Source organism: Artemia franciscana, chromosome 2 (assembly GCF_032884065.1).
Source record: "Artemia franciscana chromosome 2, ASM3288406v1, whole genome shotgun sequence".
Classification (NCBI taxonomy): domain Eukaryota; kingdom Metazoa; phylum Arthropoda; class Branchiopoda; order Anostraca; family Artemiidae; genus Artemia; species Artemia franciscana.
In genome coordinates this window covers 42,272,884-42,299,414 of record NC_088864.1, presented here as the reverse complement: position 1 = coordinate 42,299,414, position 26,531 = coordinate 42,272,884, and the positions used below count along the sequence as shown (strand labels likewise).

General features: G+C 34.2%; 1 protein-coding gene across 4 annotated transcripts in view; it reads right to left on the bottom strand.

Moving 5' to 3' along the window:
* LOC136041926 (utrophin-like) overlaps positions 1-26,531 on the bottom strand; it is a 427,919-nt gene that overhangs the window by 146,815 nt on the left and 254,573 nt on the right. For 3 of the 4 annotated variants that reach the window (XM_065726724.1, XM_065726743.1, XM_065726751.1), the window contains 3 exons: positions 23,892-23,948; positions 17,842-18,053; positions 609-763 (listed from right to left, as the gene is read on the bottom strand). In XM_065726724.1, the coding sequence (XP_065582796.1) occupies positions 609-763; positions 17,842-18,053; positions 23,892-23,948 (424 nt within the window). The remainder of the gene's footprint in view (positions 1-608; positions 764-17,841; positions 18,054-23,891; positions 23,949-26,531) is intronic. The other variant, XM_065726734.1, reaches the window with a different exon arrangement.

Genomic DNA, 26,531 nt, shown 5'->3' with positions numbered 1-26,531 from the left:
TTGGATCTTGACGGGCAATAGTTTTGCTTGTATTAACGGGGGTGATTTTCTTAGACTTCATATCTTCATTTTGTATGATTTCTTCAGTTTACTCAGCTTATTTCGTCAGTTTATTTACAGGTTATTTCGTCAGTTTAGTGACAGGTCTCGTTCATGCAAAGGAAGCAGCTTCTAGTTGTAGGCTATATAAAAGGATTCTCATTGGATAGATTTTATAGTGACAATGCAGTATCAGTATGACATTGCCCAGACAGTTATTCACGGAGTCACTGAACCCGTTCAGTCATGATGCATAGAATACACTTATCGGTCAAATCTAACCACCTTTTTAAGAGGGATAGCTTCCCATATCCTTTCCCAAAAGCCAATCCTGTGGCAATTTGCTGGCTCAATTGTATCTCTACTTGCAAGTTGATGCATCCTAGCAAGGAGAAACGTTGAGAAGAAATTCATGCTTTTTAGTCGTTTCCTCGAAACTTTTTTAGTAGGCAACTGTTTTAGAGAAGTAGAAGAATTCCTCTATTCCATTCTATATCTACAAAACTGTTAGTAGTCAAATGTTAATTTCTAATTTCTTATTAAATCTTATTCGCTTAAAAATATCTTACCTTGAAACTAAAGCAGCATAACGTTGACCTAGTGACTCAGCAGTGGCTTTAATTCTAGTAGCATCTTCATAAGGATAATTAGTAGCTAAGGCATGCACAGCAGATGTAACTTGGTCTAGTTGAGCTCTAAATTGAGAAACTTCTGAATGGAGAGCCTAAAGGATTAAAAATTTTCATTTTTTTAGTTGTAGTTGATAACAAAACAAAGTAACTTTTGATCACAAAGTAATTTTGTGAAACCTTGTGTTCTTTTCAGTGTTAAAAGAAACAAGGATTCTGGATACCTTAAAATTTAAATGAACGGCTTAAAGTAAAAACATGATGATCACTAAGGAGTTTTCTAAATGTTTTAAGAATTTTCATACCCAGAGGCCGAAGTAAGAGGCTCAAGGCTTAAAGGTTACCGTAATGACAGTTTAAAGAGAAACAATCAAAATGCATACTGACCATATACCATTTTAACACAGGCAGAAATACCGAGAACCTGAACATATACACAAAAAAAAAGAGAAGGAAGAAAAATTACTTTTTTCGATTGTACATATTTTAAGTTTTATTTTTGCAGATTCTGAACATAAATTCCTGACACAACAGGACACTCTTTCCTTGGTGATCGAACTTTGGCATATCTTGAAAGTTTGTAACAAATACGTTGCAACTAAACTTTAATTTCTGCTATTCTAAAAACGCTCAGAAAAATTCATTTGTCCATGTCTTCGAGTTACTTAATTAACAGGAACAAATCAGCACGCTCCTAATAAACTATTTAGCAAGAAGTGAGAGCCTCAACGTGTGGAAGAGCATTATAAAACAAAATCAGAAAAAAAAATAGTTTCAATCCTATGTTGCTTCTGAAGTAGCCTGAATTTAGTTTCCATCTGATTCGTACAGCATGCACGCTTCTCACCAGAATCAATAAATGGACCGAAATCCAAAATAGGAGGCTTGATTAATTACAACTATAACTTGGAATTCCAATGGTCGCGTGAGACGATGACAAAGAAATCTACCTACCAGCACTTTTAAAATAAATCGTACACAAAAATTTGCAAATGTCAACAGGAGCAAAACCAATTTTTTCTTCAAAATGGACTTGCATTCCAGATATAAAGCAAAAACTTGCTTTCAAAATAGTCTTCTTCCGGAGAAAAAACATCAAATCCTTTAATCTTCCGATTTCCGATCATAAGTTTCAAGTTTTAATGCTAATTAGGCTACATAACTTTCATACATATTTCCCGAAAATTTGACACGATCAATACTTTTTGTACATGATTTATGCAGTTTTTAAAAGCCCAACAATTTTAATTATTTTCTTTTTCTCTTAGCACTCTTACAACAATTAGAAATCCTTACAGTTCTTCAATGTAGGGCGAAAAACTACGGCAAGTTTTATTCCACTGGGTATTAAGAATTCTAAATCCCTTTATCTAGGGAGCTGTAAACTGAATAATTCTAAAAGAAAAACTAATAAAACAGAAAAAGCTTCATTTATCTTGTTTCCATGATTTTCAAGCTTGTCAGAATTTAAATAATGAAGAAAAAAATAGGATGTTTCAATTTTTGTTTCTTTTTTTTTGTTCAGCCACTGCTGATACTACTACCAGACAAAAAACAATTTTTGTCGTGTTAGTTTTTCCCAGGTTAATTTCTCTTTTCATTACATTACCGTTACGGTTACTTGACTTTTTTGTTCAAATATTGCTAAAAAGAAGTAAATCAATCAATAAATCAATTTATTTAAAAGAAATAGAGAAAAATTACAAAACTTTAGACCCCCACAAAGGCTCTTTGGCTTGTGAGAGTGGAAGACTAAACACAACATTAAATAGTAGCAATTAATCAAACAAAAGGAAAAGAAGAAGAAAGAAAAAAAGAAAGAAAAAAATTTAACAACAAGATAACTACCATGCCAATCAAATAAATGAATTGAACAAATTGAAGTGGAAAGATAGAGGGGAAAAAAAAGAAGGGGTGAGAGAACTATTTCTCTAGGCATAAGATGCTGTTGGCTAGCTCTTTTTTAAATTGTCCACAAGTAGGACATAGCCGAATTTTAACTGGTGGAGAATTCCATATGGAGACACAACATAAAACTGGATTAAAATTTGATCTTATGGTTTTGGTTTTATGAATGAAAATATTCAAAGTTTTTTTGAAACTTTCATAAAAAGTTTCACAAGAGCACGGTTAATTTGAAAGAAAGATTTTCGTCCAATAAAATACCCAAGAATCAGGGGAACAAGTTATATCGCCATTAGTGGAAGAAATAGTTTGAACCAAAGGACAACAAGTACCTGATCTGGAAAAAATAAGTAGACTAGATTTTGTTAGATTTAGGGCAAGGCGATTTGCATCGAACCAAGCAAAGGCCTTTTCTAGAACATAACGCACTTTCTTGATAATTAAGAGAAGAATCCATCATTTCCGAACACCCAAGAGTACTATCGCCTGCAAATGCAAGTAGCACTGGGTCTTGAGCTGCCTCATTAGGTGGAAACAAATTGTGGTCACAAATAATACAACAAATCCGCTTGGTTTGTTCAGATAGAGCAATAAAAATATCACTGATGAATATAAGGAATAGCCAGGTCTTAGGATATACCCTTGAGAGACACCAAAATCAACATGGAATTGATCTTGAAGCTTAGGGTCAACACGGATAGACCTTTCAGATAAATAAGTTTTAAACCAATGATAACTGTTTCTCCGTATCCCAATGTGTTCCATTTTGGAGAGAGTAAATAAAGAGCATAAATGCTGAATTAATCGGTGTGTCCGCAGATATTAGTTTTGCAAGATGCTTTCGAATTTAAAACTATCTGCAACATATTTGTATCTGTTTCCTTCATCACTATCACCAAACACCCCCATCGGCAAATATTTAATATTCAATCCTCAAGCACAGTGTCCCTCATCTTGTGTACTGCTTGGTCTTAACCTTCTACTTGTTTCTTGTGCTGATTTGGACATTCTGATTATCAACCGGCCCTTAATAGGTTTATGTACCTATTATATTATATTACAGAACCTTATAGGTTCTGCGGCTTTATTTTAAGGACTTTTGATGTCAGAATGTCATTTTGCGAGTCTCAGCGTCGGATGGCAGTCTCAAAGACAAAGGGTCCATTAGCAAATTCTCCCAGCACCACAGCAATTTTGGTAAAAATTGATAGGGGCTCATTAGATCCCCGTACACAACCCCGTAACACAACACGAAACTTACAATGCTGTCAATTCAAAGATACTTCTTTTGAACTGATTTTGAATATTTTCCAAGCAGGTATACTAGAATAATTTTCAGGGACTGTCCTTTCCTGAACTCAAAAGAAAAGTCTGTTCTGTTCATTAAAAAAAAAAAAAAAAAAAAAAAATTATTGGTATTCTACCAGAATACCAATATATTCTAAATGGTTTGGCAAACTAAAAAAGCTAAGGTAATCCTTTAACATTTCGAACGGCCTCAAGGAAGTTTTTTTTGTGGAGGTCAGTCCCACAAATACAACTTTGAAAATGGCTCTGGCACCTGAAACTCTTAAGTTTGCACCGTTGCGTTATTTTTCGCTTATTCATCTCATTTTATGTCTTTTTCAACATTCTGAAATATATATCTTTTTTACACAAAAAGGCTTGTTGCATTTTATTGTTTTAACAAATAGACTGTAACAGCAGGCCGGTGGTGCGGTTTAAATATTGGGTAGTCATAAGAAATGGAAGAGGGTCATTTGAAAGAAAAGTTGGAGTCCTAGCGCATTATTTTAACAACAAAGGAGATCAAACAACAACAAAATCCCGTTTCTGTTCATTGTTTGCCACACAACAACAATTTCAACGTAAATAAGGCCCAGAATCTAATAGTGCTACCCAGAAAATTCTGGGATGGCCAATCCATTTAAAATTAAAGAAACGCGACAAAATCTACCGGTGTAAACGGCCCACTGCTACGCAATGTTGTTTTTCGTCGCTGAAATATATCCGTAATTCATATAAATTAAAGGTTTATTATATGCACAAATCTGAAAGCTTCATTAGAATTGTTTGGTTCATTGGACTTCTGTACAATATTGTATTGTAGCACGCCACCTCGAATCTTTTTCTAATGCTTGGGATGAATTCTCGAAGGGTGCTTTTTGAACCAAATTTATCAAATTTTGGTTAAAGGTCCAAATTACTTTAGTGTAAAGAGTCCCAAAGTGGGGACTCTTTACTGTCAGTGCAAGTACATTTACTTGCACTACGGGACTGTCATTTACGGGACTGTCAGTGCAAGTAAATTTACTTGCACAGAATTTTTTTTTTTAGCTATTTAATTTAATGTATGAAAAAGAGATTCCCTGCGACGTTTCAATATATGCTCGTCTATACAGCCACACAAAGGGTAAGAGGTACATTGAAAAAAAAATTTAACAATGATCATTTTGATTAATCTATCTAGTATTACTGTATAGAATTAATATAATTCTAATTTGCATGACAATACTTTGAAAATTTTCTTCGTATCATTTTGGATACTTGCTGAGTTAAATATGGGTCTTTCAAAGGAGTAAGATTAATTTGACTTTTAGAATGTTTGGCTAAGCCTACAAAGTTCATTTTAAGAAGCTATATATTTTGATAGCTAGTATTTTGACTCGGTCGTTGAACTTTCAATCTCACGAATATTTAGTCCGAAATTTGTATTCATCTTTTAGCCAAGACTAGCTTTAGCATTCTCGAATAAGCAAGATTGACCTTCTAAGATTCACAGGAAGGAAAAAATAACTTTAAAACTCTGAGATATGTATTTTCAAAATAGCGTAGCAGTATTATGTCCCTATGTAAGAGGAGCAGCACTCAAATTTAAAAGTTGCACCCTTCCTATCGTTTTCCTACTTTAAAAAGAGCGAGAAGGGGAGCAGGGAAGAGGGAAGGAGAGAGAGAGGAAGAGAAAGAGGAGGAGAGAAGAAAAAACTAAAGCAAAGATGTCCTTTCTACTAAATATTCGATTTATTCGCCACATCACGAAAACACTGCAGGGATTAGGCTAGACAAAAATCAAACATTTCTTTTCAGTACATCTCTCAGTTTAGTCACGGAAGCGGTGAAATATCCCCTGAATCCTTTCATAAAAAACATGGATATTACATACAGGGGAATCCCATGTATATGAGAAAAGTTTTAAATTATTTGCTAAAACATAATGTCCAGCAAGAAATACCTAAAAAAAAGAAAGAAAAATGAAACATTTCCCAAATTTTCCCTTGAATTATATGCAATGAGAATTAAAAGATAGACCAACTGGAAATGCATTCTTTTTTCTCTTTCTGTGGTTACAAATTCACAGCATTTTAAAAGCATATAAGTATCAACTAAAAATGCTTTTATTGGTAATAATGTGGTTTCAATACCTCAGAAAATATTAAGCCATAAAACAATCCCTCCAAACTTAAACTAGATAAATTTTCAGATAAATTAGTTGCATCAAGAGGATAGGGAATCCTTTTCGAATATCGTAGGGAATTAATTTACCAGCCGTTATAGTCACTTTGTTTTGTGTCAAAAACAGAATCCTTTGAATAATCATCTCAAATTTATAGGCCAAAAGCTTATGACTAAAGTTGAAGCATATTCACACTTAAAATACTAATACTCGAAGATTTGATTCTAAGGATTTAGTCTAGAGAGCTCTTTCATGAAAATCAAACTACTTAGCAAAAACTGATCAAAAGAGAGGGGATACTAAAAGACAGACGAAAACAACAAAAATTAATAGCCCCAGTTATACATTTTATGTATAAATGCAGCATAATAATAGCATAATAGCTAATGCGGAGGGAGTTTTAGTAAAAAAAAAAAAAAAAAGAATGGACAAGAACCCAAATTATGCAGAGAAAAAGGGAAACAGCCTATTACAAACTTGATGCGTAAAAAAGAAAAAAAAAAAACACGTTTTAATTTCTTACTTAGGATGAACAGTTCATTTTTATTCAAAAACATTTCTTCAATTATCCTTATTAAAGCTGATTCAGTTTTATGGACGGGGTAGGTATGATTTAATATCAAGAAAGAATAATAGACTATTCAACACTAGGAAGTTATATGGCAATATATGTCGAAATATCTTTTATGGTTCTCCTTCTTTAACTTTTGGAACATATGAAAGGGGCCATTAAGGCTATTTTTATTGACTAGGAATTTAGGAGTGAACAGCGGGACCAAATTGGCTTTTCATTTAAGTGTTATGGACCAAACATGTCACATCAAAGAAAAGCAGAACTCAGAAAGAGACAAGTAGTCACTCTCAATCTGACAGGTTTTAGCGGCAACATAAGTTAGCTACAGGAATATAGAACAGTGATGTTTTAGGAAAGTGACGGGATACATCGGCAAAGTTCCCACTCTTATACAAATATTCGAAAAGCGTCTGAATCATCAGAACCGTATACTAATCAGTTTTAGAGATTATGAAGACGTTTTATCCAGTTGATAGATTAGACAATTTTGAATATACTATCCTTGTATTGTATGCTAAATAAGCATATTAAAGTGATTAGCGCTATATACGAGAACAATACTGTTGCGGTTAAGGTATGAAATGAGTTTAGCAGTTGGTTCGGTGTGGAATGAGGTGTTAAACAGGGTTGTGTGCTACCCCCCTTTATGAGGATTATTTTGATGGACTTGATCCAAAGGAGCATGACAAAGGCTTTAGGAGAGCACGATATATATTATTGAAGAATTTTGTAAAAAAATTATTTTTTTTCATATACGGAGATTACTCCGTATATGAAATGGGTTGTCCCTTCCTCAACGCCTCTCTCTTTACACTAAAGTTTGACTCATGGCCACAATTCTACTTTTTAAAACAATTAAAAACGTTAGCGTAAAGAGCGAGGCGTTGAGGAGGGGACAACCCGTTTCATATACGGAGTAATTTCTGTTCGTTTTAAGTTTTAATGTCGCTCCTTACTTTCAGTTAAAAAAATTAGTCTTTTTATGTGATTTCTGAACGTTTTTTTTTTTTTATTAATGCATGTTTGATTTTGGCTCTCCAGACATAAATTTAAAATGAAATTTGCATATTAATTCCTTTATTGGCTAAACGGCTTTCTCTTAGTTTTGATCACACGATTTTGAGAAATAAGGGGTGGGACAGGAGGCCTAGTTGCCTTGTAATTTTTCGGTTACATAAAAAAGGCAACTATATATTTTAATTTTTAACGAATGTTTTTATTAGTAAAAAATATACGTAACTTAAGAATTAACTTACGTAACAAACTTTTATATTCTTAAATTTTTATTATGTATATGAGGGCGTTTGTACCCTCGTTAATACCTCACTCTTTACACTAAATCGTAAGTTTTGTCCCAATTCTTTAAGAATGACCCCTGAATCAGAAAGGCCGTAGAATAAATAGTTGAAATTACTAAAAATACTATAGCATAAAGAGCGAGGTATTTATCTCCTCCTAAATACCACGCTCTTTATGCTAAAGTATTTTTAGAACCCCTCATATACGTAATAATCTCTGTTCGTTTTGAGTTTCAATGATACTCCTTACTTTCAATTGAAAAAAACTTTTCCATGTTTATTTTTTCATTGTTTTTTTTATAGTAATTTTAGAAAACCCTGCGCCCTTTTCATTGAATTTCTGTTCCCCAATGACATATTTCTCCAAGGAAAGATCCTCCCACATAGCCCTCTCCCCTTAACCCCACCCCCAAAACCAAAAAAATCCCCTGAAAACGTCTGTACACTTCCCAATAACCATTATTATATGTAAACACTGGTCGAAGTTTGTAACTTACAGCCCCTCCCCCAGGGACTGTGGGGGAGTAAGTCATTCCCAAAGACATAGTTTTTATGGTTTTTGACTATGCGGAACAAAATGGTTATCTCAATATTTTGATCCGTTGACTTTGGAGAAAAAATTAGCGTTTGAGGGGGCCTAGGTTCCCCGCCACTTTTTTTGTCACTTAAAAAGGGCACTATAACTTTTCATTTCCGTTAGAATGAGCCCTCTTGCGACATTCTAGGACAACTTGGTCGATACGATGACCCCTGGGAAAAAAACAAAAAACAAACAAATAAACACGCACCCGTGATTTGTCTTCTGGAAAAAAAACGAAATTCCACATTTTTGTAGATAGGAGCTTGAAATTTTTGCTATAGGATTCTCTGATAGGCCGAATGCGATGGTGTGATTTTCGTTAAGATTGTATGACTTTTAGGGAGTGTTTCCCCCTATTTTCCAAAATAAGGCAAATTTTCTCAGGCTCGTAACTTTTGATGACAAAGACTAAATTTGATGAAACTTATATATTTAAAATCAGCATGAACATACGATTCTTTTGATGTATATTTTATCATCAAAATTTCGTTTTGTAGAGTTTCGTTTACTATTGAGCCGGGTCGCTCCTTACTACAGTTCGTTACCACGAACTGTTTGAAAACAGTTGATTCAGTGAAGGTGTAAAAAGTAGAATCACCAAGGTACAGGTGAAAATAAAGTTTGAATATAAGCCTTTGGAAAAAGTTTATAAGAATAGTAAGATACGTCCACGAACTAAAATATTGGAATCTGCCGTCAGGATCGCGGTCAAGCGCGGCTCTGAAGGGTGGGCGCTCCGAAAGGTAGATGAAGATTTGTTGAATATTTTCCACAGAAATCCTCCAAGAATAGTTTCGGGTGCTTGTTTGACAAACTGTATGTAAAACAGAAAGTTATACGAAAAATTGATTCGATCCTACTTACTATGGCTATATTGAAAAAAAGGTTAAGTTGGCTAGGCCACATTTTATGGACGAAAGACGACAAATTGCTGAAGATTGCGGGTTTTGGCCATCCATATGGGGACAAGCGAAAAGCAGGATGGGAAGAAGTTGTAAGAAAAGATTGAAAGAAAACTGGAACTTGATTGGGGGGGGGGGTGAATCTTTAAACAGATCAAAGCGAATAAGAAGCGTGTAGAGCTATACGCCACTTGATACTGCACAGAGTTGTTAGTAGTAACAAGGACAAATTCGAGACAAATGTTCCTTGCAAATGAAAGATTTTTTTTCCTTTCTTGATTACCGATATCAACTTTGATGAGAGTTTAGTGAATAAATCCCATATCAGAGTTGGTTCAATTCATTCCATTGGAAGTTCTAAGCATGGACGTAAGTAGAGAGAAGGGACTTGCACCCGTCTCCAACTCCATATCTCGACATTTCTGAAGTTGTTCCTAAATTGCCGTGCATTTTTCTTATAACTAACGAGTTTTTACGTTCCTTTCGAATTTGCGGCTCCTCCCTTGTTACGGGAAATAACGCCAAACAATCCTTCTATCGTAAAAAAAACGACACTCGAAGCCTTTACATATAATTGTCCAAATTTATAGGCTACATGTCAGCGACCCTCCCCCTGAAAATATTATTGATTCATGGCGGAATAGTTTTGTAAGAAAGGGCCAAAGTCAAGCCTTAAATATAACTTTCAAGTTCAGTAGCTTCAAAGCTGACATATTTTGGCTATAGAGCTCCTTCAACTAGTTAGTTCTTTCCTGTCATCTTGCACTGTTCGCAATTAGAACAATAGAAACACAAATCTTCTTGAAACACAAATCTATCAAAAAGGCTTTCCAACAAACTTATAGGATGTTCCAAAATACCTGATCTTAAACTGTCAAATAGCTCCTATCCCCCCTGGAAGGTCAATTGAGCGATGGCATGGCTTTAGCAGTCCTTTATTAACGGATAATTTTATAGATATAGCCTATGCCTTGTTCAAAATCTTTTACTCTTCGTCAATCCTCTCCAAAAGAAAACAGTAATAAATGGTCAGAAGAAAAATCAATATTTTGCTTTCGTTTCCAATTCTTACTAAAGTAGAGAAGCTTTATCGTTCAGCATTTTAAAATACTTACCAATATATTACAAGCGACTATCAAAAATTAAAAATAGTACGAATACTGTGGATCTTGTAATTTTGCAGATCAATAAGCATTTTTTGTGTTTTTTAGAGAAAAAAAAACTTAAGTTAGTATGAATGATAGATATTTTTTAAATTTGTGCTTCTTTCATTTGCTACCCTGTTTCGTTTTATTAATGTGGCAGAGCCACACTATTGCTTTTATTTATTTATTTTTAAATTATATATATATAGTTATTTATAAATTACACACACACACACATATATATATATATATATATATATATATATATATATATATATATATATATATATATATATATATATATATATATATATATATATATATATATATATATATATATGTATACATATATATATATATACATATATACATAAAATGTATATTCGAAAAAAAAGTGTAGGGATTGCAAAGATGAGGTGAAAAATTTCGTTGAAATTCACTGACAGCGAACTTTTCAGAGAGCATGAGGGGTCGGATATGCCTAGACCTTAGAACTATTTCTCCGAAACTCGAGGCCAAAACTGAAGTTCTGTTGCATTTCTAGAAAACAAATCCTTAAAGTCCACTTAGCAATCCAAAATGCCGGATCTTTGGGGTCCGGATCTTTCGGATCTTTGGGGTATATACGAAATTTTCGTGTATGATCGACCATTTTGAACATGATCTGCGTCATCCCACTTCAGATGCAAAATGCCAACCTTTCTGCTAAAGCGTTGGCAACGAGAGGGGGATATTGAAGGGGTCATAACCCTACTTTTTCATGTCAATAATACAGATAAAAATCCTTGCATGTTTAAAATCCAAACAAGGTGCTACCTGCTAGCCTTTGGGATTGGTAATTGGGAAAGACTAGGTGTCAACAACATTCTAATGTTTGGGCTTGGCTACCCCCCCCCCTCCTAAGTCAGTGCTTAACTTATTTTTACATCCAGTAAAGACTTGGCTCATTACGCATTAAGTCAACCTACAGCTTGAACTTGAGCTCGCATTGACAGCCTAGTCAGGATGTATTTTGTTCTTGCACCCAGTTTCCATTGCAACCTTTGAGTTCTTCAATAAGAAAGATTAAAAACCTTGATAAGATTCTGGTATGAAGAGAGTATAACACGCCCACCTTTCTACTAACACGCTGAGAGTTAGGGAGGAGAGGGAGTATTATACAAATAATTTGTAACTCAGGTCATACATGCCTAAATCTCGTCTATGATCCTGGTTTTCAAAGGTGCGATATGCTCAATTTTTCAATTTTCTTATAATTAACGAGTTTTTACGTTCCTTTCGAATTTGCGGCTCCTCCCTTGTTACGGGAAATACCGTCAAACAATCCTTCTATTATAAATAAAACGACACTCGAAGCCTTTACATATAATTGTCCAAATTTATAGGCAACATGTCAGCGACCCTCCCCCCTGAAAATATTGATTCATGGCGGTATAGTTGTTGCTCGGTTTTTTAAAGATGTTTATTGGTAAAGAAATGACAATTTGCGCAATTTGGGGCACCTGCCTCTAAGGCTACGAGGGTCGGGTACCTTCCCGAGGCTCATTTTTGCATCGTTGACCCTTCTAGGTGAGACAGCTCAATCAAAATTATGATCCCGTGGCGTAAAGCGCTACAAGGGTATTGGGACAAAAAGGAACTGGAAGAGGGGTCGGTTGCCCTCCGATCACTTTCGACTCTTAAAAAGGGTGATAAAACTCCCCATTTCGGATCAAACAAGCCTTGTTTGTCTCGATTGTTGTCTAACGCGTAGACAACAATCGTCCTCCAACGGTAGATCATCCATGGAGTGTAAAAACGGATTATTAAAAAATTATAGCGTTTCTCAGATTCTTATAGGTCAGTCCTTATTGAGAAATGACTTAGGTTTGTTCACCTGATATATTTGTGATTATCAGTGCAGAGTTCATTTTCATGAATATATGTTTCGATAAAAAGAAATATGAATATCGAGTCAGAAACACGTAAAACGTCACTTAAGGTTTACGGGCAACACAATATATCAAAAGAAATATTACATGCTGAAGTTGCAAAAATTAATATAAAAACAATCAATGCATTTTATATTAGTATAAAATATTAGCATTCCTAACCCTTTTTAAATGATTTCTATATTGGTCAAGAAAAGCATATAAATGGTGAACTACGTCTTTATCTACCTTTTTATTAGGTATTACTTTCTTATGTCTTGCAATATATAGAGAAAAGCTCAATCCCACTTTTTCTCGCATCTTTGATAGACATAAGTATTTTTCTCTCAGTATCTCCTACTTTATTACGTATTTAGTTTGATTTCTATTCTTTGAGAAATTCTACTTTGATTTCCTATTTTAGAAGTGAAAATCCTAAATAAGTTTAAATTACAGAGTTTTTATATTCCTAGAGAATTCCCAAATATTTCCAGGAAGTGCTGTTCCCACATTGTCCATATGAGTTCTTCTGATGTGTCTTGGCACCTTTAGAATAGTTTTTCCAACCAGAATCATTATTATTCTCGGGCAACAAATTTAAAGGGCAGAAGCTAGTAGTGACTATTTCTTTTACCAAATTATTTATCTCTTTTAGTTATCTACGAAAATGAGAGTTTTAGCAAACAACGATCTTGGTTTTTCGTTCTATATATATTTTTTTCTGCCAAAGTTTTCTATTTTCAAACTCCACAAATAATATGAAACTGTTCTTACTTCCCTTTTCCCTTTTGAAAGTTCTATTTTCCTTTCAAAGAGTCAAAAGTGATAGGAGGGCAAATAGCTCCCCCCAAGCCCTCCTTTTTGCCAAATGCACCAATTTGACTTTTGAGATAGCCATTTTGTTCAAAATAGTCCAAAAATCACATAACAATGGCTTCGGGGTTACACAATCCCCATAGCAAGAGTTGTAAGTTATGCTTCAGGGGCATATCAGGTTTTTATGGAAGCAGCGGTCGTAAAAGCTTTGGAGGAGGCTTATTTGATTTGAAACTGAAAGTTCTAGTTCCTTTTTAAGAGTCAAAAGTGAAATTGATTTTATTATAGTTGGTAGGGTGATTAGGGGAGAAAGGGTGGGTTTGGGAGGTAAGGTTGGGGCTAGGGAGGTAAGGGTGGGTTAGGGAGGTAAGGGTGGGCAGGGGAGTAAGATGGGGTTGGGAGGAATGAAAGTGAGGAGAGATATTTGTGCATTAATGAGTAAGAGAGTGTTACATATGTGGACTTTCGCGCGAATACAAACCCTCATAGGTTTTCCCCAGCGCGAAAGTGTTGTATTTTATTTATTTATTTGTGAATGTTGAAATAAAAACTTGAACTCGAACTTGATCGGAGGGCAACTATTCAACCGAAATTTTTAGATAGCCATTTTGTTTAAAATAGTCCAAACGTCAAATAACTATGGTTTAGGGTTTGAAAATCCCCCCTCCCCTCTAGCCCTATGGGAAAGGGCTATAGATTCCACTAGTTACACATCGTTAACATATAAAGTTTTTATAGAAGGTGTGGTCGTATAAACTTTGGAGTAGGCTAATTCGATTGAAAATCAAAATTTTTTGGGTCTTTTCTGAGAATTAAAAGTGATCAGAGGGTAACCTGCCCCATACCCCTTGCGCACTTTTTTCACCAAATGCATCCCAATTTTGAAATATTCGTTTTGTTCAAAATAGTCAAAATTAAAATAGCAATGACTTAGGGGTCGAAAAACCCCCCATTGTCCCCGGGGCAAGGGTTGTAACTAATGCAAGTAGCCAAGTGTTTACATAAAAGGTACCTGCAGAAGGGGGGGGGGGTATTAACTATGGAAGGGGCTCATTCGGTTGGAAAATCAAACTTATATCCTTTTTGAGAGTCAAAACTGATCAAAGGGCAACCAGCCTCCCCCCCCCGCACATTTTTTCCCCAAAGGCATCCGGTCAAAACTTTTGAGTTAGCCATTTTGTTCAAAATAGCCCAAAGGCTAGATAGCTATGCTTCCGGGGTTGAACCCCCTCACCAGAGTCCCCAGGGAAAGGGCTGTAAATTATGCAAGTAGCTGATTGTCACTTTGATACTCTGTTTACTTTGATGCTTGGATTTACTGATTTATGGGGCAAGGGCTGTAAATTATGAAAGTTTTAGTAAAGCGCCAAATACGCAGTAGACTTTAGACCTTTACATTTAGGGAAACGGGCAGTAGCCAAACTCTTGTTTGTAGTGAAAACTAAATGTATCTTGAACAGTTTTGGAAAGAACTAATAAAATTAAGGTGAATATTTGATATAAATTGATATTAATTGTTGACAGCACATCCCTTCAAGATATTATTTCACTGTAGTTTTCGTTTTGTTTTGATTGTTGTAATAAGCACAAAAGAAAATATATATAATATAATTCGCTTTCAGTTAAGCGCCAATGATACAACAGGTTGTATACTTTTACAGTTAGGGAAGGGGACAGTAGCCAAACTCCTGTTTGTCATGATTTTTGCTCGCTTTAAGCCTAATTAGCATCTTCAATTTAAATTTTACTCGTTTTAAGATTTATTTACTCAATTATAGGGTACTACATGGTACTCATATACCTCATATATCAATTATATGGTGCTCATATAGTTTTCAGTAAAGCGCCAACGACGCAGTAGGTTTCATTTATATTATTAGTTGTTGTATGTTTGCTTGCTATGATTAGTTATTTAATTTCTGTTGTTTTGGGCTTCATTTATTCTTTAACAGTAATTTCTGGTTGTTCTGAGTTTGAATTATTATAGATTTTTATTTCTGCTGATCTTAAGCTTGGCATGACCTTTACTTCTCACTGAAAAGTATCTTTCTTTGAAAGTTTTTTTAATTAATAAATGGAAAAAGAACTAATTAATTTTGGTAGTATTTCATAGTTTCATATTCAATTTTGAACACCCTAGTCCACATTAAACAGCACAAAAATAAGGAACCGATAATCACTAAAAAAGGATAGATTCATCCTTAACAAAGTTGAGAATATAAACATTAGCTGATGCGATTTAGCTGTTGGAGAAATTTCCCAGTTTACTTGAACCAAACAGTTCTTCAAGCCATTACTCTTCTGGAGCATGGCAAGATAATGCTATTTATTCACATCTTTGTTTTCTTTAAAATTTTCGAAACTTTGAAGAAGACAGCATTTATAAGGACTCTATAATTTTATTTTCATTTGGTTTTTAGACTGCAGTAATATTCCTCCAGACTTAACATCTAGAATGGGATTAACTTAATAGGTGTGATCAATCCCTATGCGTGATGGCTCAAAATAAAAAAGTCTGCTTAAACCAGTATTTTCAATTCGGCGATTTTCATAAAAGATGGAAACTCACAGCAAAGAAGTTAAAAATATCAATTATCGAAACAATTTCGTTTCTGAGAAAATAAATATAATGTATTAATAATGCAACTTTACTGATACTACTAATCCTTGGCAAAAAATTGTAAGACTCGAAAGGATTTTCTGAGCCCAGTAGAGCCTGTCCTAATTTAGAGCTTTCCAGTTTATTATATAAATACTTCTTCGGGTAATTATTTTTCTCATACCGCCTTTTTAGGTAAATGTCCCTACTGTCACATAAATACGGTAACCGTCAGCACCATCTTTTGCCGAGAGACGGGGAATAAGCTCATGACCCAAACTGTTCCCTTTTCAATTGCGACTACATTATGAGAGGAGTGCCAAGGTTAAAAGATATCTTCTCGTTCGCTTCTATTATGAAAATAATTGTACCGTACATTTATTTGTGGCCTTCTGATTGATATTCAGGATGAATTTAATATGGTAGGCATCTTAAAAGTCAATACGTGTTAGTTTTTAAGAGAAAACAATGCATTGATTTATATCTGAAAGTGCTTAGAAATGGAGCATCAAAATTCAAAGCCAAAAAGGTAAGGATCAATTGTGATAGTAATCAACATCTTGGATCAGGGTAAGGAGGCATCCCTACCCCCTGAGGAATACGAAAAACTTCAAATATTTTAGTATCCAAAAAATTTAGTTGCAGAAAACACCTTTAAATCCTTTGTCCCATCCCCCCGCAAAAAAACTGTTTACGAGTGCCTACCCTTCTCAAACAAAGTGCTATATGAATTCTGGAATCATGGTTAGTGCGATGCATAAACTGTTTTAGTTTTAGCTAAAATTCTTCCTTCTTTATTTTTTTTTTTACACTGGCAATACAATTTAATACCTATGGTGGGCTTAATACGGCAGAGACTCAAAATTTAATACATAGTAGTTAACGAAGGATAACTAGGGACGCTTAATTTTATGCTTTAAAATCTTTAATTTTGACAACAAAAATGTAAATTTGAGGCAAGAACTATACGTACATTTCTGACCACCGACGTAGTTTTTACGCTAAATAAAGGGACACGTAATACATACATTTTAGTAGACATATATAAGTCATTCTTCAAAAAAGAAACAGACTTACGGTCGAAAAGAACAAACTAAAAACAGAAACCTAAATTAAGCTTTCCAAGTTCACTGCATAAAAAAAAACAATCATTTCAGGCCATTATTTTTCAGAAGCTTGACAAGGAGACTGTTTTCATTAAGTGTTTTCCTTCTATTTCAATTTTTCAGGCCGATAACATTTATAAAATGATGACTCTTGATGAAAACTATGGCAATATTCATTAAGGCTATCTACAATGATGTTCATATGGGAGTCCCGATATTAATGCTGAAAACATAAGCAATTTTTATTTTAAGAATGATAATTTTAATAAGCATGAAAAAAAAGAAAAATGTATTATATATAGGCAGGTGCGTATGGCAGGGGATAAAAAAAATAACTAAAAAAAGTTGAATCATATAAAAAGTGTAGAGCATTGCATAGGGAAGCTCAAAACATAGAGGGGGGATAAAAGGTATGCCGGGCCCAACCCATGTCCATGCCGTCATGAAAGATATAGCATTTAAATTAAGCATTAAGACATAGCATTAGATTTAGCTTTTTCTTTCTTTTTTTTCAGAAACCCAGTCTAACCGACAGAAACTGAATCCCTTACTATTGGTTACAATTCCCATGGATCATTAAACAATTGTACAACCAATTTTCTATGCTAGGTGAAATAATTGTCCTGTAAAACTTGGGCTCAATTAACCAAACCAAGGCCACTTTTATTTGCTTGACAGCTGTTATGAAAGGAAGTTAACTAATCTTAGAGCCCTTAGCAACAATATTTTAACCAACGCACCATATGAATCATATTTCACGAATTCATTGAAAATATTGAGTTTCAACTATGTTGAGGATAAAATGTTGAGGATAACACATTCATATCAATCCTTCTAAAGAGGACAAAAAGCAAAGGCTAGCTTACTCCAACATTAATTATTACCTTTTGTTCCCTTGTCTGTGAATCTAATAAATCAACAGTTTGTCCAACCGGTGGAAGCCGAGATATTTTGCTTTCCATTCGAGCCATCCAAGCTTCTGTTTCAAGCCTCTTTGCCTCGAACCGATTGGTTTCGACAAGAATTTCTTCTAGTTGTGCTGCCCGTGAACTTACAGCAGAGGATGTGTCGTCCCAATGCTCTCGAAGTTTCGAGACTGAAATAAAAATGTATATAGCTTGACCCTTCTTCATAGTAGACAGAGATGCGACATTATCGGATAACTAAATAAACACAAAACACAAAAAAAGTGTTTGTTTTATGGTAAAACTATTCAATATTAATTCAAATTATACAATTAATATAATCCATACAAATAATTCACATCAATACAGTATGAGTTTTTTGTCTCTTTAATTCTTTTCATTGGCTTAACCTTTACGCAAGAAACGACTTGAACCTTTTTAGATTGTGCAACACAAAAAAGTAGTTAACAAGTCTTTAGATTACAACAAGCTTTAATGCCCAGAATAGTTCCGCAAACTAGCCCACAAGTGGGAAAGAGATAAAAGCGGGGCATCAAAGATTATACCCGTAGCGACAATATATAAAACGATCCACAATGTCTGACGATTTCAAAGGAGCTTACCCAAGCAGATGGTTTGGGAATAAGAAATTGAAGGAGTCATTAAAAAATCATTCACAACTTTAGAAGAGATTGAGAACGATATTTAAGCATTCTTGCGAGCAGTATCGCACTAACATCAATTCGCACTAACATAGGTAGGGGGGGGGGTATATTTTCAAATCTTTACAGGGGGGATTTTGTTATTTTTTCAACTTTTAAATGAAAATAACAAAAAGAAACATTTTGTTATGAAAATACCAAAAAAGTAATTTTTTTTCTAAACCCAGAGGATCAAACCAGGAGTTCGGTATTGCCAAGCAGATTTTATTCAACCATACTACCACATGAATTTTTATACACTCTCTAGTCAAAATGTAATTTAACTTGCACAAAACCTGCGATTTATATTTGAAGAGCCGAAAAAAAAATGTTTAAATTTTTAGAATTGTTTCTCTTTTTATTAATTGCCGTTTGCTAATCTAACTTTCCCTACCAAAAAAAACTTCGGACAAGACTTCATAAACATTCAAGATCATGTAAAACGACTTATGATTTCAGAGGATTTCAAGACAGATGGCCAAACCAAGAAAGCTATTTTAAAGGGGGATTCCTTGCCAGATTTTCATTATAAATGGGCTAATAATGTAGTTTATTCGTAGAAGCTACTTTTTTTTACAGGCAGCATGACAACACAGAAAAACTAAGAATTTTTGAATCAATAAGACTCTGTAGAGGGACCCATACAGTGAAGTAACCAATGTCTGTTTTACTAAAAATGAGCAAGTAAAATGATGAGCAACCAGCGATTTTAAGATTAAGATATTTGGCATATTCTTTCAGCATACTAGTCAATGTTTATTTCAGTTATTTACAGGGTTACATCTACACACAAGGAGAGATTGTAAATTAAAAACGATAAAAAATATTTAAATTAGTATTTCTTTTAAAAGTTCAGTGTGCGGTCTAAAGGTTGAACTCGATACCTTTATAAGTTAGCAGCTTATTTGATGAACAAGCGGATTTTCAATACTAACTGAGCCGAACGTATTTGCTGTTTCCTCCTAGCACTATTTTCAAAGACTCTCAAGGGGCAAAAATATTCACATTTCGGTTACATAAACTAATTCTGTTTCAAATCATACTGAAGAGCTGTGCAAGAATGGTAAATTAAATTCAAAAGAATTCGACTAAATCCTAGAAACAAAGTTTGAAAAGCTAAATCAGTATAATGTTCTTTGGCAAACATTTCACGATTTTCAAAGTTTGCAACCGAACTAAGCATGCAACCGAAATTCGCTAAGCTAAGCTTAGCAAAAAAAAAAAAAGAAATGAAAAAGAAAAGACTTCAAATACTGGACTTCAAAACTTCAAACAACTTCAAAAGCTAATAAAGTGCCACATTTTGAACGGATGCAAAACTTACAAAATAGAAATCTGTGACACAAACAACAGCCAAATAAAGTCAGAGGCATTCCAATCTAAATAAAAGGTAATAAAAGACTTCACTGGCAACATTATTCAAGGGAAGACTTATAACTGAACGTTCAAACTGAAGTTAGGATTAAATCTACTACGTCAGTAAATATTGACCCAGTCGCAAGGATTTAAATCCTATGTAAGAAAGAAACTTAAAAAGGGCTGGAAAAAATGTAAATGAAAGCGACATTATGCAAGGACGAGGAACCGAACAACATTCGAAAGTCTATAGATACAGATAATCAAACAGTTCGTGGTAACCCGGCACGACAGAACAGTTCGACCCGGCTCTATAGTAAATGAAACTCTAAAAAACGGAAATTTGCTGCTAAAAGATACATCAAAAGAATCGGATTATGATGTTGACTTTAAATATATAAGTTTCATCAAATTTAGTCTTTATCATCAAAAGTTACGAGCCTGAGAAAATTTGCCTTATTCTGGAAAATAGGGAAAACACCCCCTAAAAATCATTGAATCTTAACAAAAATCACACCATTGCATTCGGATCAGAGAACCCTATAGCAAAAATTTCAAGCTCCTATCTACGAAAATGTGGAATTTCGTATTTTTTGCCAGAAGACAAATCACGGGTGCGTGTTTTTTTTTTTTTTTTTTTCTCCAGGGGTCATCGTATCGACCAAGTAGTCCTAGAATGTCACAAGAGGGCTTGTTCTAACGGAAATGAAAAGTTATAGTGCCCTTTTTAAATGACCAAAAAATTGGAGGGCACCTAGGCCCCCTCCCACGCTCATTTTTTCCCAAAGTCAACGGATGAACATTTTGAGATAGCCACTTTGTTCCGCATAGTCGAAAACCATAATGACTATGTCTTTGGGAATGACTTACTCCCCCACAATCCGTGGAGGAGGGGCTGAAAGTTACAAACTTTGACCAGTGTTTACATACAGTAATGGTTATTAGGAAGTGTACAGACGTTTTCAGGGGGATTTTTGTGGTTTGGGTGTGGGGTTGAGGGGAGGGAGCTATGTGGGAGGATCTTTCCTTGGAGGAATATGTCATGGGGAAAGGAAAATTCAATGAAAAGGGCCCAGGATTTTCTAGCATTACTATAAAAAAATGAAAAATAAACATGAAAACGTTTTTTCAATTGAAAGTAAGGAGTAGCACTGAAACTTAAAACGAACAGAGATTATTACGCATATTAGGGGTTCTACAAATACTTTAGCACAAAGAGCAAGGTATTTAAGAGCATATAAATACCTCGCTCTTTATGCTAAAGTATTTTTAGTAATTTCAACTATTTATTCTACAGCCTTTCTGATTCAGGAGTCATTTTTAAAGAATTGGGACAAAACTTACGATTTAGTGTCAAGAGTGAGATATTAACGAGGGTACAAACCCCCTCATATACATAATACAAATATAAGAATATAAAAGTTTGTTACGTAACTTAATCCTTAAGTTACGTATATTTTTTTACTAATAAAAACGTTCGTTAAAAATTAAAAGTTCTAGTTGCCTTTTTAAGTAACCGAAAAATTGGAGGGCAACTAGGTTGAAAAACCTTATTTCTCAAAATCGTCTGATCAAAACTAAGAGAAAGCCATTTAGCCAAAAAAAGAATTAATATGCAAATTTCATTTTAATAATTTGTGTGCGGAGAGCCAAAATCAAACATGCATTAATTCAAAAACGTTCAGAAATTAAATTAAAAAAACTAGTTTTTTTTACTGAAAGTAAGGAGCGACATTAAAACTTAAAACGAACAGAAATTACTCCGTATATGAAATGGGTTTTACCCTCCTCAACGCCTCACTCTTTACACTAAAGTTTTTAATTGTTTTAAAAATTAGAATTGTGGCAAAGAGTCAAACTTTAGCGTAAAGAGCGAGGGATTGCGGAGGGGACACCCCATTTCATATACGGAGTAATTTCTGTTCCTTTAAGTTTTAACTTCGCTTCTTACTTTCAGTTAAAAAAAAACTATTTTTTTAAATTTAATTAGTAAATGAAATAACTTCTGGCGTTGTTCCCTGAAAAATCCGGTTTCGCAACAAGGCTACAGCTATAACTATCACCGAAAGATATAGATACTTATTTTATTGAATTTATTGGCTTTAGATATATCCATTCACAGGGCATGGATTATGGCAGTACTTAGAATTTTCCGAAGAGAATGATCCAAACTCGCAAAAAAAAAGAACAGAAGAATTTTCGGATTTTCGCAACTTTCTGATGTATTTTCAACACAATTATCTATGTAAAAAATAAATACAAAGCAAATTTAAAAATATAATTTGATAGATGGAAAAAATCGAAAGCCAGCTATCGAATAACTGTCGTCTTTCTCAACATGTCGTCTCTGGTACAGACAAAACTAAAGCATACAAGACTCCGAGATAATCTTTTTTTTTCATGTTAACTGTGGGTGTGGCTTTTAAATCCAAATGAATAACAAATTTTATTTTCTTAGGCTTGCAAAAGGCACCACACATTTTTTTATTTTTTCATTTTACATAAAGGAATATTTAGTCAATCGGGTATCAAAAGGATGTATCTGTCCTTTTGAAACTCAAAACTTTTTTATTTTCCCTCTGATAACCGTGAAACAAAAACTGATTGATTTTACATATCGATCCATTTTTGTTTTACGGTTATCAGAGGGGAAATAAAAAAGTTGCGAGGCTTTAAAGACGCTCAAAATGATTGAATAGCGGAAACATGCAAGGCAACATTTAAAAAATTTTTTTTTTTTAATTCTTCAATAACAGCATAACGAATGCATTACGAATTAGATAAAACCGCATCGTAAAAAAAAAACTTAAAATCAGGTACGTTTCCATTAACGCAATAAATTCATTTTATCTCAAACTCTTGATAAAACTTTGTTTATCACTAGTACCACAGCACCCTTAAAAAAATAAAGCAAATTTCTTAATGCAGTGCCTTATATTAATCATTTTTTTTTTAGTTGCTTAGACGATTAGTGTTACTAGGCAGGATGCATCACCGTCATTTGGGCGCCTTTAGAGGTGGCTGCATATTGAATTATTTAGATCAGCATGTTTCCATAAGTTTTCTTTTTTCTTTTTTTTTTTTGCAATCAGCACATTTTTGCTCGGAAAATGACACCTATACACTGCCTCTTTTATAGCGACGCTATCTAATACTAGATATCTGACAACACTGATTAAAATCTGGAGAAGGCAATTTATGATTCTTGAAGTTTGACGACCCGTTAATCGGCATAAAATGGGTTTATCAAAGTGTCATATCATGATTCTTCCGCAATTCGGTGACTTAAACGTAAAGACTTTCTAGAAGCGTTTTGTATACTTTATACAAGGATATAAAATGGTTTTAGCCAAGCTACATACACTGATACGATGAAAGCATTGTTAGTCACTCGTGAATACACATAACTATGTTTCTCAATTTTTTATGAAACTTCACATTTTCTTAGACCTTAGCTAGTTATACATTCCACAACTGAAACTTTTGAATCTTAATAACCAGTGAAAATATTCTGTTCGTTTTCGGTTGGTAATTTGAATTTAGTCTTCTTTTTTAAACTTATTTCTTTGTATATTCTTTTTTTTTGTATTTTCATTCAGGGCTTGAAGTAGGTAGTAGGTAAAATCCCAACATATGTCTGTCATTTAACTTGTTGAACTTTATCCGTTTGAATATAAGCATAATTTTAAATTTTGCAGCACCTATGGCAATTAAGTGGCATTAAAATCAAAAAATATCATTCAGATATTTAGTAGCTCATTGATAGACGAGATTATCAAACTCAGAAACTTAGGAATTATGTAGAACTTAAACAATTTTTGAAAGTTTAAAGAAAATATGAAACATTTAAGATCTACCATAAAATTCGGGCTTGTCAGCTGAGATTCAAAATGAAAAAAGTACCATGCAGACTGAGAATTACCATATTAGTATAAAACATAAAATTATGCTCAAAAGTAGCCAACAAAATACCTCGTAACACAGTCCTCACATGGTATATAGCATTCTGCGCAAGGGAAAAATCAAGATCTAAAATAAAATTAGACAAGAATAGTGATTAAAAAAAAAAAGGAAATGAAAGAACCGTAACTACAAAAATGGACGAAAACACAAACTAATCAGAAAACAGAATCAGAAATGTAGCACCAGGTGGGAAATATTTTTCTCAAATATTTCTTGTAATATTTACTGACCCTTGAGATGTTCAGTGAATTGATCATTAGGAGACTGCTATGCCACTTCATGAGGGCATAAGCAAGGATTAAAAAATGTTTAAATGGGGTTCCAGAAACATTTAGTCACCAGGATTCAATGTGAAAAATCAAGGTGATTTTCTCAAAAAAACATACTGGACTTAGCTAAATCGGAAAGTGAAAGCCAAAGTGTTTCGTAGACCTTTAAAAATTAATATTTATTGAGTAAGTAACATAATGTAATACATTAGATATACAAATTACGAATTGTTTAAAACAATACAAACTAAATAACGTCATTTCCCGCCAGCGAGGGAGCTTAAAAGGTACACGTGCACCATTTAACTAAAATTTGGGGATGAAGCATTCGCGTCAGGTCCCCAACAAGTACGCGCTTGTACATCTCAGAAAACTTGAAAACTAGAAGATATATACAGGAATTGTCATCACAGAAATACAGGATGGGGGGATATTTTAAAATTTCAACCACAATAAGTCTTTATATATTTGGTTTCTGTGAAATGAAGTAAATTTTATCTAAGAGCTGTCTTTCTGAAGTGCTCCAAACAGGCATTGAGAACCAAGAAACAATACAAAGATCTTGTCACACGGTAAGTAAAAGCTTACAGTTTTAACTGTAGTTCAATGTAAGGCATAAACTTGCCTAAAAAAACTTTTACACGTACTGACCAACGGTCTGCATAGCGCAGGTAGTGATCTCCTAATTCACTTCCTTCGGCCGGAATGCGATGCGCGGTTGGGGCAAATCATCCGAAATTTCCCGTTTTTTCCCCCTAGAAGTCTATAAAAGGCTATAAATATTTATTCTTAAAATAACCCGGAATAGCTATAAACACCGTGGATATGCATATTAGTTGATTTCTTCTATACATATTTTTTACTTTAGCATTAAACAAGGCCCAACATATGCGAACGACATGCACCGAAAGGGTCCAATAGGTATATATATATATATATATATATATATGTATATATATATATATATATATATATATATATATATATATATATATATATATATATATATATATATATATATATATTGAACACTGGTTCTAAAAGCAATAAACTAAATTAACCTTAATTTTGGGTAGAAACCATCTCTTTTTTCAGCAATAAATCCGACGGGGCCAGTTAGACCATTACAATAAACAAACAACGAAAATAAGACAAAAAAAGAATATTCATTGCCAACTTTAATTTTTATATACCAGGGGTCTTCAAACTACGGCCCGCAAGGCTTTCTCATCTGACCCAAGGAATCGTTTTAAACACAAGAAAAGGATGGTGTTATATCAATTCATTGACTTTTCGAGGTCAATGAAATGATATAGCGCCATCTAATGGAAGAGTTGGCTTCCCCACATAGCATGCATGGCGCATACTGGAGAGGATATGTTCAATGTTTTGAAAAGAGAACACTTTACTGATTGCAATATGGATTGGATTAACTTCAGTTGATTGACTGTTGATGGAGGAAAGAACATGAGTGGCATATAGAAAGGATTGGTTGGACAAGTGAAGCAGATGTGCAATAAGGAACACACTCCACAACTATTGGTCCAGCACTGTATTATTTACCAGCAAGATTTGTGTACTATATATATGGGCATTTGAGTTTAGTGAATCCTGTGGTGAAGATTTTGAACTTAATAACTTCGCACGAGCGAAAACGGAATTTTGATGCTAAAGTATACATCAAAAGAATTGGATTTTGATGCTGATTTTAAATATATAACTTTCATCAACTTTAGTCTTTGTCATCAAAAGTTACGAGCCTGAGAAAATTTGCTTTATTTTGGAAAATAGGGGGAAACACCCCGTAAAAGTCATAGAATCTTAACGAAAATCACACCATCGCATTCGGCGTATCAGAGAACCTTACATCAAAAATTTCAAGCTCCTATCTACAAAAATGTGGAATTTCGTATTTTTTGCCAGAAGACAAATCACGGGTGCGTGTTTATTTATTTTTATTTTTATTTTTTTTCCAGGGGTCATCGTATCGACCAAGTGGTCCTAGAATGTCGCCAGAGGGCTCATTCTAACGGAAATGCAAAGTTCTAGTGCCCTTTTTAAGGGTGACCAAAAAAATTGGAGGGCACCTAGGCCCCCTCCCACGCTCATTTTTCTCCAAAGTCAACGAATCAAAATTTTGAGATAGCCATTTTGTTCCGCATAGTCGAAAACCATAATAACTATGTCTTTGGGAATGACTAACTCCCCCAAAGTCCCTGGGGGGGGGACTGCAAGTTACAAACTTTGACCAATGTTTACATATAATAATCGTTATTGGGAAGTGTAGAGACGTTTTCAGGGGGATTTTTTGTTTTGTTTTGGAAGTGGAGCTAAGGGGAGGGGGCTATGTGGGTAGATCGTTCTATCGAGAAATATGTCA